General features: G+C 37.4%; 1 protein-coding gene and 1 long non-coding RNA gene across 6 annotated transcripts in view; both read right to left on the bottom strand.

Annotated features, from left to right (window-relative positions):
• The window catches only part of LOC142078608 (uncharacterized), a 390,353-nt gene that overhangs the window by 319,250 nt on the left and 57,772 nt on the right, over positions 1-13,331 (bottom strand). The gene's annotated exons all lie outside the window — the stretch shown is intronic.
• RNF19A (ring finger protein 19A, RBR E3 ubiquitin protein ligase) overlaps positions 1-13,331 on the bottom strand; it is a 70,804-nt gene that overhangs the window by 2,580 nt on the left and 54,893 nt on the right. For all 5 annotated transcript variants that reach the window (XM_075141368.1, XM_075141366.1, XM_075141367.1 and 2 more), the window contains 7 exons: positions 12,113-12,321; positions 9,977-10,121; positions 9,245-9,407; positions 4,704-4,818; positions 2,426-2,587; positions 1,551-1,764; positions 21-164 (listed from right to left, as the gene is read on the bottom strand). In XM_075141368.1, coding sequence (XP_074997469.1) covers positions 21-164; positions 1,551-1,764; positions 2,426-2,587; positions 4,704-4,818; positions 9,245-9,407; positions 9,977-10,121; positions 12,113-12,321 — 1,152 coding nt within the window. The remainder of the gene's footprint in view (positions 1-20; positions 165-1,550; positions 1,765-2,425; positions 2,588-4,703; positions 4,819-9,244; positions 9,408-9,976; positions 10,122-12,112; positions 12,322-13,331) is intronic.

The raw sequence follows: 13,331 nt of genomic DNA, 5'->3' as shown, positions 1-13,331 counted from the left end.
TTTCATCACGTTTCTCTTACCTGTCCAAAGGGATGTAAGAGTTCAGAATGGATCCTGCCATTGCTTTGGTACTGGCATTATCACTAACTGTTCCCAAGCTAACTGTACCAGATTCTCCACTCAGACTGTATCGTTCTTTCTGCACATCTGCTTGTACTTCCAGTCTTGGAGAGAAAGAAAAAGAGTTGCATATACTGCTGCTACAGTCAAAGCACACTAGTTGAAAATTAATGTCACCTTGTAGAGTATCTCCACTATCCAGTAGTAAGTAGAATTTATTAGTTACTCCAGTACAGATCCACATATTTACCCTACCGAAACAGGTGCTCTCTTCCCACTGTCAAAATGACTATTTTCTGATAAAAACAAAACAAAAACACCCAAAAGCAAAACCAGATTAATTTCCCAACAAAGCAAAATGTTGCGTGTTAACCAGAGGTTCTGGATTCTTTCCTCCCTGAGATTTACAAGAACAACTTCCAGGCTTAGCTACAATTCTTTTGCAGATAGTGTACTGTACTCTAAAAATGGAAAAAACAATCAGAAGGGTACATAAGTTCAAGACATTATAGTTCCCCTGTTTCTCCAGCTGCAAAATTATTACTAATCAAATAACAGGCAGGGAACTGCCTTCTGTACTCTGCTTTATATTGTATTGTTTATCAACGGCAACAGGAATAATAGAAACCTGAGCAATCTTAAGTTGGGCTGAGCAGATAATCAAATGATAAGCTTTTTTAGAAATGCCTTGTTTATCTATGTTCTGACAGTGAATTGGAAGTGGTTTAGTAGTTTTTTGTTTTGTTTTCCACTCTCAGCTCCTTAAAGAGGATAGGTATATCTCACTCAGCAGGCTGGAAAGACGTAAGGCAACTCCTGATGCTATCCTACCCTCTTTATTCTATATAGCCTGGACTCCAGAATTACTGAAGAAAGTGAGCAGCGTTAGCACCTGACTTAAAAGAGCAAATTCCACCCTGAACCCTCAATGTTAACAATCCTTTCCAGACACGCCCTTTCTCTTCAGGGTGCAGGTCAGCCGACAAACAGTAAGGCCCCAATTCACAGGAGGCATTGAGCATGCAAGTGACAAGAAGTTGCCACCTCAGCAAGGCCAGGTGCCCAGCTGCCTCCCCTCCTGCCCACGTCCATTTTGAATCCACACTCCAGGTACAGCTTAGTACTTGCAGACTATTGATTCAAGTCAGCAGTTCTGACTTTGGGGTGAGATGCACCGGAGAACACGACTGTGTTAGACATGAGGTGCCTCCCTCTGACTCCTGAGTAGAGGCTGCTCTCTCTCCTGGGAAGCAAGAGAACAAGATCTCAGGCCTCACTCACCCTGAAAAAGATTCAAACTCTTCTTTTGAGGACTGTGGTCTGGCAGGATCTCTTGGAAATCAGCAAGTTTGTCAGAGATGAATGGCCTCTGTCTCCCAGAGACAGTTCCTTTTAATAGGAACCAATTTAAAAAAATAAAAATCAAGAAACCTAGTAATACCATTTCCTCTGCTTACAGGATACTGTACGGTAGAAAGCATGTCTCTTACCTATTAAAGCAGTTAACCATTGCACTTCCTGAGAGACTCCCTGTTATACTAGCCCCAGCCAGGGCCATGGTACTAGCCGTTTCACTTAGGTTGTCTCGAATGGCTCCTATTCTATCCATGTGGCTGCCACTTGCACTCAAGCTGCCAGTCAGTCCTCCAACGCTTCCTTCGCCTATGCTAGGGTTATGACGTGCCTCTGCTACTGAAGTGGTATCTAGACAGAAACAAAAAAGGCTTGTCAGTTATGGAAGTAGAACTTGGTAGTTTCTAGAATGTGACCATGGAAACCGTTCCTGAAATTATGCTGAGAAAGAAGATTTATAAAACATACCATGACAAAAAGATAACTTTGTCCAAAAAAAAAAAAAAAAAAAAGAGAGAATGAAGTTGGTCGAAGTTCCTATAATTGTTATGCCTGACATCACATACCTGTTTTTTGGTATCTTAAGGACAGGTAACAGGGAGTCAAGGAAAACAAGAGAGACCCTATCACAAAGGTTATCAAAATAAAATAGCACCAGACCAGCATTTAGTTCCCCCTATTACAGATAAAAAGATGAAAGCCAGCAAGCTTCCACAAACCAGTATTCTGAAAAAGCAGCATTAATTTTATCTTAAAACTTTTACTTACAGAAAAGACTTTACTCAAGTCTGGCTTTGATTCAAATGGGCAAGAAAAGCTTTAATGCTTGTATTACAGCACAACATGAACACAGAGAAGCTATCCTCATCTGAGAGCTGGTCTTTCAGCAACGAGTGGACTTAGTCCTAACTGTACAGTACCTCTTTTGCAAATAAGTACTCTAGTATCTAAGGCCATCAAATATAAGTCACAAAGCCCAAATTTATAGAAAATGAAACACAGATTTTCTTACCTACAGCTGCATTTGTTCCACCAACATTTATATCATTTTCATCATCAAATTCTATCCTGACACCTTTTCCATTGCCTGCTGACACACCACAGCCTCCACTTCGGCAGAGGGAAATTGGAACAACTCCATACACGTAAGCCAGCATAATAGGAACACCAATACCTACAGAGGAAAGTACAGTCTTTCATTAAATGTGACATATTTTAGAGCCTTTCATAAAAGCGATTTCATTTTCCATGATTACTTAATATTTCACACTTGAAAGAAATCAGGAAGGAGCAAAATTAAGAAATTTTGGTAAATCACTAAGGTGAAATGACAGGAAAGTACTTTCAGCAGGCAGAATGTCCTCTATCAGCATTGGTAGGCAGAGAAGCTTAATGCTTGATGAATTAATACTTCCAGTACACCCATAACATCTTTTACAAACAAAATGAAAATACTTTAAAGGTTCATATAAACTCTATTGGGGACTGTAATAATGTTCCACCTGAGAAGCAGAAACAGCAGAGATCTATTTCAAATGTTATTCAACTAAAAACGTTACTACTACCTCTACTAATTTAATAAGGGGCTTGATTTTGCATCCACCAAGTCAGACAGGGCTTTGCTATCAATTTAATAGGACTTAAAATTATTATTACTGTGGGATCTTTCACATTTATTGTATCACACTGATTCAATTTAAAAATTTTAATTATACAAGTTTTCCTTAAAAGTAAACAATTCTGTGGAGCAGAGTGGCAGGAGTTAAGGGAAATTAGTGAAAGGAACTGTGGGCTAAAGCGCCCGCAGATATACACACGCATCCATCCCACCACTTCTAGTGGTCTGTGAAAGTTACTCCTTTGACATATGAATTAAACCATTCTATGGCTTTGCTGATGGAAGTACACAGAAGGTACAGAAAAACGGTAGACTGAAAAATGGCAAGCTGGCACATTCTGAAAAAGCCACGACAGAGGCAGATCCAATGCAAAGGCTCCTCCGTCTAACCTAAAAGAAGGGTTCCATTTATAAGAAGTCCCTTTCACTAGAAATTCCTCAGCATTCAAGGAGGAAATCTATATTCTCAAGGTCATTATTTTGGAAGCCATATAATACCCTGAAACTGGAGGCCATGTGTTAATAGCAATGGGGCAAGACGAAAAAATGCCACAAAATAAAACCCAACTGCTTTCCCTAAAAAGCCAAGTTTTATCTCTGGTCAGCAATAAGAAATAGCTCGAAAGAATGAGGTAAAGCAGACCTATAAATACATTTATGAGGCTTTGTGTCCCACTACCTGTTTAGCGGGGATCTGACACCACAGCTACATGAGAACAATGCAATGCAGACAGACACCAGGGACAGTTTTATGACTAGCATATCTGCATTTGCACAGTGGTCCACCATTGTTAACAAGCAGTTTAGAGCCACAGCTTCACAGCCAATTTAAACCGTCACTTGCTAAAAGTGACCCTGTCTTCCTGAGGCCACTCATTCCTCTCTGAGCATTACTTCTGGCACAAAGGGGAACACTGCATACACAACTGCGTGATGAATCGGATCAGGGGACTGATCCAGCTTAAAACTAAATGGTGGGTCTTAATGTGAATCAGTTATCCATGGCAGCTTACTGTGCAACGTAAAGATGCCTGTGCTGCAACAAAAGAGAAGCAAGGCAGCACTGGGCAAGACCACGCCTTTAAAAAAAAAAAATAAAAAAAAAATCAGGGTTTGTTTACAGTGATCTTGAAATTACATGGTAAGACAACAAGTATTTTGTAGTATACAGCCAGATTTTCCTCAAATGCTATCCTCAGCAATCCCTATGAAAAAGAATGTGATAGAATTCAAACTGACTCCCAGAGCATAACAAATAGTTTGTCAACTACTGTCATTTAAGTGTAAGAGACTGTATTTTTCCTCTGTGTTGAGCAACGTTTGATATGAAGTTATTCAAATACGAATAGACACTGTGGCAACAGTTTTTTCTTGGTCAGTCATTAAAAAAACTTTAAATACTTCAGTTTTAAAAGCCAGATACGACAATGTGGAAACTTCAATTTGCAAGACAAAAATTATTTTTAATTCTTCATTTTAATGCAGCATTTCCTGAAGTACTGTATTCTCCATTCTGTCCCAATAAATGTATAACCTCAGACTCCTCATTGTCTCAGTTCCTTCACCTATAAAAGGAAACTATAGGACTTATCTCAGCTGTTTCATTCACGAGTGCTTATAGACTTCTGCTTTCAAGGTGCTACCAATATACAAAATATTACTATTTGCTTACCTACAGTTACTGCAGCTACAACCGGAGAAACAATTACAGATAAGGTTACACCACCTGCTATAGCCAAGTTTCGCTTGTGCTTTGAAATGTCTTTGCCTTCATATCGATTGTGAATCTTGAGAGAAGAAAAGAAGAAAAGGGTTTTTAGAGTATTATCATCAATAATATATTGCTGCAAGGATGGAAGAACTGACGTATAATAGTTTGGAATCTGTACCCTGCTCTCTTCCAGAAAGACCACATTCTATGTCATGATTTACTCCTTAACTTATCTCAAAGAAAAGAAAATTTAACATTTCTTAATTTTAGGCAACTTCTTCAAAGTTAGAAGTCCTCCCATCCAGCAACTAAGCATTTACTTTCACCCTCAAGTTAGAAGAGCTAAATCATTGAACAGCTTTGTTTGTTTGTTTAATCATTACTCCAGCTTACATGGTTGGGACTAGTAGACAATTTTCAGGATCAAAGAATTACCAAATCTGATCAAATTGACACTTCTTATTCCCAGCCATCTTTCCCCTGAACAATACGAGTGAAACTTTCACAGATTATTAGATCCACGGAAACAGAGGTTGACGTAACAGAGCCACGAAAATCTTGTAGTAAGGCTGCCTTCACCAAACATATCCTGGGAAGGGGAGAGCAAGAATGCCGTTGCTCTGGCACCCTCTCAAGACAAGCTGTTGAGACAGGAAATATTTTAGCAAACCTGAGTCTTAGCTGTGCTATTTTACTGAGGAATCTGCTAACCAAAACCCTTATTGATGGTTCAAGTCTGCAATAACTCTGAAATGTGACTGCCTCACATTTCTGCTTATCTGCCTCACTTATCTGCCGCAAATCCCACATGAACCTGAAAGGCCTTCAAAGATCACTGTTTTATGGAGATTTCCTACTTTTTGTGTGTTTCATTTACTCTCTCTAGGAACATGGCTTTTCAGGGATATGCACTTCATCTGTCATCATTCTTGGTTAAGACGTAATTATAAAGGAACAATAGGTCACTATTTTAATGGTTGTCATGAAGCTAAGTTAATCCTCACTACATCTAAGGAGGAACACAAAAGAGTACTAAGAGGATAATCACAGTATTTTTACATCGATTTGGTACTGCAAAAAGAATGACAAAAATGAGCTGGAGGTTTTATTAAATGCTGTGCTTTCTAAATTATAATTTCAATTAGAGATTTGGTAGGGTAGTTCTCATTTTAGAATAAACTTAAAGTACTTGTATTTGTTCAGGCAAGACAGGCAAGGAAAGGGCAGAGAAGACACTGCACTTCGTATAATGAGAATGCATTTACTTGCTCTGAGGTACATTACACAAAGAGCAACACGGAGTGAGGGAGCACTTGAATGTGGAACATACCTATGCATTAAAAAGGAAAAATTGAACATGAACACTCTCATAGTACAAGTGTGTAAGAATTACAAAGCCAGGAAGATCAGGTTTCATGGGGCTCTGTAAGCAATTAGCAGGATCACCTCAGGCACTGAATTTTACTGTTATGGGCAACTTTAACTACCCAAACAAAAAGCATACAACAAAGAAATCTATAAAGGCTACTGGATTCCTTAAACATAAAGCAACAAAAAGGAATGGAAGGGAGTGGTTACAGAGGAGAAACTGATTGAAAACATGAAGATAAAAGGTTACATTGGTAGGAATGAGTATGAAATAAGAGATTTCCAAATATTGAGTAAAGAATAAAGAATATCCAAATAAAAATACTGGGCCAGAAGAAGAGGGATTTCCATAAATGCAGAAAACTGGTAGGTTACAAGACTTATATCCATAAAAAGAGAGGACTAGCACTTCCTTAAGGAAACTATCAAAACACAAGCACAAATTCTTCCAATGCAGAAGATAGACACAATGTTGTAAGAGAACAACGAAGTTTCCTTTACTGAAGCAGCAGCAGCGTAAGAAAATAGAAAGTAGGTCAGATTATCATGAATGGGTATAAGGGAACAGCATGAAGGTGTCAGGATAAAAATCAGAAAGGTTAAAAAAAGCAAGGGACATCAAAGTCAAAAAGAAATTATTCTACAAGTATGCTGCTAGTAAGAGGAAGACCAAAATGGATCAATTTGTTATTTAACAAAAAGGAAAGACAGCCAGCGGATGAAACTGGAGGCCTGTTCATTTTTTTTTCCCCCTTCAGTTGTCACTAAAGATCAACTGTGAGCCAGGTGACTGGTGACAAAGGAAAACAGCGGGTTAGAGTGTACTTACATGAGCTGATCTGAAAAATATCTCAGCAGGCCCAATTTCAGAGCCCCAATAATAATTTTTGAAAATTATTATTCATAGAAGATGTCTGAAAAAAAAAATCAGGAAAACTGGAAAAAGTTAAGCTGCAATGATAACCTTTAAAAAGGTGTAAAACAAGAAGCTGGGGAATTAAAGAAGTTCAGTGAACTGAACTTCAATTTCCTGAAAACTGGAAACTTGTAGACATCAAAGCAGATGCAGGAAATAAAGAGGCCACACTGATTTTTTTCAAATAGAAATCACGTCAGCTTAATTTTCTTCTGTGACTAGATAACTAGCCTTGAGGATGGGGAGAAGCAGATGTCGTGCACTGACTTGAACAAAATTTTGACATTTTCTTGCATGACACTCAACAGGTTGTAATGGTCCAGACTGAAAAATGGACTAGAGAAAAATACTATTAGCTTCATGTAAAACAGATAGAAAACATCCAAGTTGTCATTAGTTTTTTTTACTCCCCAAATTGAAACTCTTCACCCTATACTTTTCCAAGAGACAGACTGGATCCAAAAGCATTCAACATTTTCACTAACCTGGAAGATGGAAGGAGAAGAATGTGCGTGTTCAATTTATGGCCTGAAATGACTAAGATGCAGCACAATGGTAATGAACTCAAGACTACCTTTAGGAAGAGACCAATTGCCTAAATTATCAGTACGGTGGGGAAGGGTACGTGTTTTAGAGTACACAAAATAAAAATAGCATGTAGTTGAGAAAGATAACTGGCAGTTATATGCACAGGACCACCCTTTCATTTAACTCAGCAGTAGTAATGCTTCAGCTTCACTGCTATATTCAAACTGGACAAAAACAAAGGTGATACGAAAAATTGGAAGGAAATCCAGAAGAGAAGATGAGAATCAGAGATCTGAAACAGTGCGTTTTCTTGACAGTTTATCAAGAAAAACTGGAAGTGCTAGGTTTTTTTAGAGGTAAGAATGAAAGTGGACTTAAAAATCATCAAATATGTAATGGGATATTGCAAAGCAAAAGGATTCTTTATGCCAGCTGAAGATAGGGCAGTAAGAATTTAGTGTAGGAAGAGAATTTACATTAACGTTAAAAAAATCAATTTTACTAAGGCTTGGAGAGCCTGTGGAATCTCCATCATCAGATGCTTTGAAGAAAAGTGCAAACATGTGACAGGAGTCACAGAAAAATGACCATTAAGCAGGGGGGTACAATGGAAATTCTCATGAGGCTGCCCTCACAGACTAACTTTCTGAGACTTTACCATTCACACGTGAAAGGTGCTCAGTGATGGGGACCTATCCCAAAATCTAGTAAGAAAAGCAGAACATGCAACAGGGATTTGAAACAGGTAACCGCTGCCTTCTTCCTCTTATCATTTATAAGGTTCCAATGACTGTATGGGATTAAAACAAAACAGAATAGAAGGGTCAAAAACCAACTGTAGCAGAAGGTAGGAGTACTTGCTTGAAAGAAAAAGATGAAAAAGAATACAGTGGAAAAGCTGCATCCTTGGACTTGTCTAGCATCATTTCAAAAAACCCATTTCCAAAAGATCTGGATAACTTACTACTTTATCCTAAATTACAAGTAGTAGATGTAATTATCTTTTTTTTTCCCTTGCAATTTGCCATTTACTTTATACTAAAAGCTATTATATTTTTGAGAGGAAATACATCAACTGCCTTCTGATTAATATGGTCATTTCTAGCCGATTCCCACGAACAGTAAAATGAAGATAGATGCTGCCTGGCTACCTGCACTGAACACTCCTCTACATGGTGGACTGGCCCAAGGCAATTAACAAGCTGCTGAGTATAAATACTTAAATGTGTGCATGCACAAACCTATACTAGCAGAATTTTATACTAAAATACTGGTAACTATCTGCTTTTAAGAAAAATAAGAAGGATTTCCTTTTTGCCTTCTTTCTCCTCTAAATATTGTTCAAATCTAAGGGAAACCAGAGATTAAAAACAGAGAAATTTTGAAAAAGCATGCAAGAACTTCTATGGCAAGATGCAGAAACTGGAAATCGTTTGGTGTTTTGCTCTGCCTGTTTTAAGAGGAACTACATTCTTAAAAACACTGCTTCTCCTTCCTGTACAATAGAAACAAACATCCTTAAACAATTCAGGAGTTGGTTTGTTTGGTTTTTGGGGGGTGGTTTGGGTTTTTTTTCTTCTTTTTTGTAAAGGCTGGTGAAAATAACCAACTGAACATAGTATTACCCACGACATACCAGACATGCAGAAGGTAAAATCTGAAGCATGTTAGGAGTTGTAGCACATTTTACCTTACGTCCCACATACACAGGAATTCCAATAATCATAGCAGGAATAGCAATGCCAGCTATTAACGCAATTCCTACAGGAGCTCCAACAAGTGTCCCTAGTTGCCACAGTATTTTCTTCTTACGGCTCCATGGTTTCTTTCCCCAAAATGTGCAACCTGATGGGCTAATAGAAAGAAGTAAGAAAACTGAAGAAATTGTAAATAAATCAGCATAACTATACACTACTCAACTGTTCTCTAGCTACAAAATTATTGTTCTCAGGTTCAAGTTACAGATGTTGTTGATACCAAATCATCAGTTATAATTTCCTCAGATATTTTTTTTTTGCTTTTACCACATATTTTGCAATGTAAAGAGAAGCATATTGCATATTACCACATGCTAATCTGTGTAATTTATATATCAGAGTTTTTATATTGGTTACTATGAAGACAAGACAGCAGTATTAAGACATCAGTAAAAATAATGGGTATGTTAATCTCAAACACTTCATTTGTGGTACTAAGTACACATTGCATGCATGAAACTTAGAAAAATGCTTTAAAATAAAAAATAACAAAGCACTAATTTAAATACATGCATTGAAAACTAACTTAATTCTCAGATATGGATACTTCAACTGTGATTCTCTACTCCAACAGGAAGAAAGCCAGACTTACAGCACCCAGTAACCTATATACTTTAGAAAACAAATTACCAACCACATAGATTTTTTTTTTTTCTTAAATGTACCTTAAATAATGTAAATCTGAGATCTCTTTCATACATAGCCAACAGAATTCACAGCCACAGACAGCACAGGTCATATGATTGCAGCTTCCATCATTCATTTTTATTATATAAGCAGCACAGCGTGGGCATGGCTTTATGTCATCAGCTGTTTAAAAATGAATATTAAGATCATATCAGTTCTTTAGACAAGCTGATTTCATCAAAACATAGACATATGTTTGAGAAAACTGATTGAACCATTATCTGAAAAATGGAAGTAGTTTATTGTAAGTTTGCTTTACAAATCTTGATTTGGCAATGCCTTGATAGCTATTTATATTTGTAAACCTTGGATCAAGTAAAACTAATGAAAAACACAGCCTATTAGATCACATTCAAGTAACTGAATAGTTAATGCATACACTCTGTTCAAGAATTTTCTAAGCTTAATGCAATATATATTAGAGTCTGACATTAAATATGTATGTTAATACAGGACTGATAATATGGTCTCTTTAAATATAATCCTCTTCTACATTTCATGCTGTAATGAATCTTTTACTTGAATATTCAGTCTCCACTCTGTTATTTCTTCTTCTTATCTTAAATCCATCTTTCTTCCATATTAAGCGCATTTCTTTGGTATCACCAACCTCCTCTTGAGTCCTCTTCACAGCCCTGCTTAATACTTACTTACTCCCTAGAAAAAAAATATTGTAGCAAAAAGAAAATTCCGGAGGCTTTCCTTGTTCCCAAGTCAAATATTGAAAAATGTGGTTAAGTGACTATCTCTATCGTTAACAAACAAGGGGTCATTGAGCAACAGTGAAATACTTGTATACTGACACAACCATAGTTGTGATCTTCCTTCCTTTACATTACTGGTTAGCATCTGCACTTTGGGACAAGCTATTTACTCAGAGCAGCAGAAATAACTTGCATCTCCTAGTGCTGAAGTCCAAGTTTACTGCCTCTGTGCTACTAGGTAGGACAAAGGGAAAAGAGGGGTTATACTTGGTATAAAGAATATCCAAAGAGGTGCAGAACCAGCAGAAAGAGTACCTCTACCAACTCCAGTGCAAAAGGAGCGAGCAGCTGAAAGGATGCACTAGCTATTCCCAGATGGGAACAGATGCACAACCTACAGGGCAGTAACTAAACTGAGCAAGTTCTTACAGCACGGGTATGGCAGAGCTACTGCTGTTCATGCTGGGAGTGACTGAAAGGGCAAGGAAAAGCACTGGCATGCTAATTTATTTAAAGTTTATTTTAAAATTTATTTGAAAACTAGAGCAAGATGCCCATTTTTAAGACAAGATGGAGTGCCTTTTTAAAATGAGCCAGCACAAACAACAAATTAAAGACTCCCAAGTCTAGGGCTGGATTGGAGAACGACAGCTCTAACTACATTCAAAGTGCAAGAGAGACTCTTCAAGTATCTACCTTGTTTGGTCAGGCAGACACAAAAGCTGTCAAGTAGATCAGAGTTTGGTGAAACTCACAGCCAATTCTTACCAATAGCAAACTGGACTCTTGCTCTGCAAAATTCTACTCTGAATAGTTTATCCTCTTTTTTGGGGGGTTACAAAAAAGTTCAATTTTAAGAAGATGGAATTGTTAGCTTTCCGGTAGCCAAGACAGATGAGCGCTTTATTGAAAAACAGTAGTTAGTACTAACAAACAGATGTCAAACATCAGAGCTGGCATGAGACTAATAGTCTCTTTTGAAAGAAAAAAACAGTGGTTTTGAGTTTTACTTTTAACAGCTTTTATTATTAGCAGCCCTGTGAAATTTCACCTACAGTGGAGAAAATAAGTGTTCCGAGTGTGTAAGTGATACAACTAGTGAAGTCAGCCTGCCCAACACAGAGAATGTTTTGCAGCAAGTTCCTTTGACTTCACATTTTTCAGCTACAAAGGAAGAATTTAAAATGCTGACAACTCTGTAAGATTGAAGTCAGGTGCTGTGGTCACAGAGTACTTCAAATTATAACACTTAAAATTTTAATTCAAACTTAAAATTGTATATTTTATGTTTCTGAAAGACAAAGAAGCTAGTATCTACCATGCTACTATTCAGTTCTTTCCTTTTTAGAGTTAATTGTACAAATGTACTAAAAAGATACTTTACAGACACAGCATCCTAATCATAAATACCTGCTGCTCCAGATTCCTGGCTGTAACTAATAGATGAAGAACGAATTGTTCTGAGGCGCAGACTTTGAGCTCTCTCCTGGCGAGCAGCATCGCAGGTCTGGTTTGGATGCCAAATCTGCTTACAGTGGTAGCAAAACTCAGTTCCACAGCCTTCTCGTCCACACGTAAGTTTGGGACAGCTGGCACATCCAAAAGCGATCACAGCATATCTTGAATCATCAAGAAGGGCAAGAGAGAGTTTTGTTAATAAAAACAGTTCTATCTATAGACCGAAGCAGACAAGACAGCTGCCAGAGCAGCTGAAGCAGATACAAAGGCAGCAGACATCAGGAGTTGACAATAGGTGGCCAGCACAGGTTCCTTACCACTTCCTTTCACAGCTCTATCACTATTGCATTAGACTAAGACTGTACAGAAATACTACAATCAGTGTAACACTTTGCTCTACCCCACCTTAATCACTTCATGCAGTACTGAAATATACTGTATTTAAGGCTGAATGCAGTGCAGTACTGTAAAGTTTACGTTCACAAAGCAACCACAGTTCAGAAAAGCAGGACAATAAAACCAAAAAAGGTATTTAAGCAACTAGAAAAAGTTACAGCTTCAGAAGTGTCCCAGTCACTATGGGCATGTCTAAGCCTGACCCTTTCTATAATCTGGGAGGATCCCTGCTAAGTGATCTGTAGTGTGTAATCTATTACTGTAAAGGTATCTGACTTGGTACTGCATGACATTTTAGTATTTTACTGGTTGCCTTGTATCATGAATACCACTATCCACTTTAAATAGATGTTTGTTTACTCTTTATAGTTTAAAATGTCAAAACAACAAAGCAAGTATTTTATACATAAGGATTTTGGTTTCTTAATTATTACGACAATTTAATTTTTTTGACAATTTTAAAAAAATATTTCAAACTGTAAATGCAGAAATTGATAAGAGTTCAGGGCCATTGCCACCTTTATGCTGACACTAATATAGAGCAAAAAGCTCCAAAAACATTGAGACTTGGAAAATGGTGTTACACTATTTTTTAATCAGACACTACATGAACAATTCTATAGAATGACAGAATTGTTACCACAAATCAATTCCTTCATCAGGTTTGCATTTTAAAGTTCACATGATAAAAATACAGACAATGTGTATTATAGTTCATATTAATACTAAATATATATACACATACATACACATGAGCCTTAATTCCTACCCATTG

This window comes from Calonectris borealis, chromosome 2 (genome assembly GCF_964195595.1).
Source record: "Calonectris borealis chromosome 2, bCalBor7.hap1.2, whole genome shotgun sequence".
Taxonomy (NCBI): Eukaryota; Metazoa; Chordata; class Aves; order Procellariiformes; family Procellariidae; genus Calonectris; species Calonectris borealis.
This window is presented reverse-complemented; position numbering and strand designations above follow the sequence as displayed.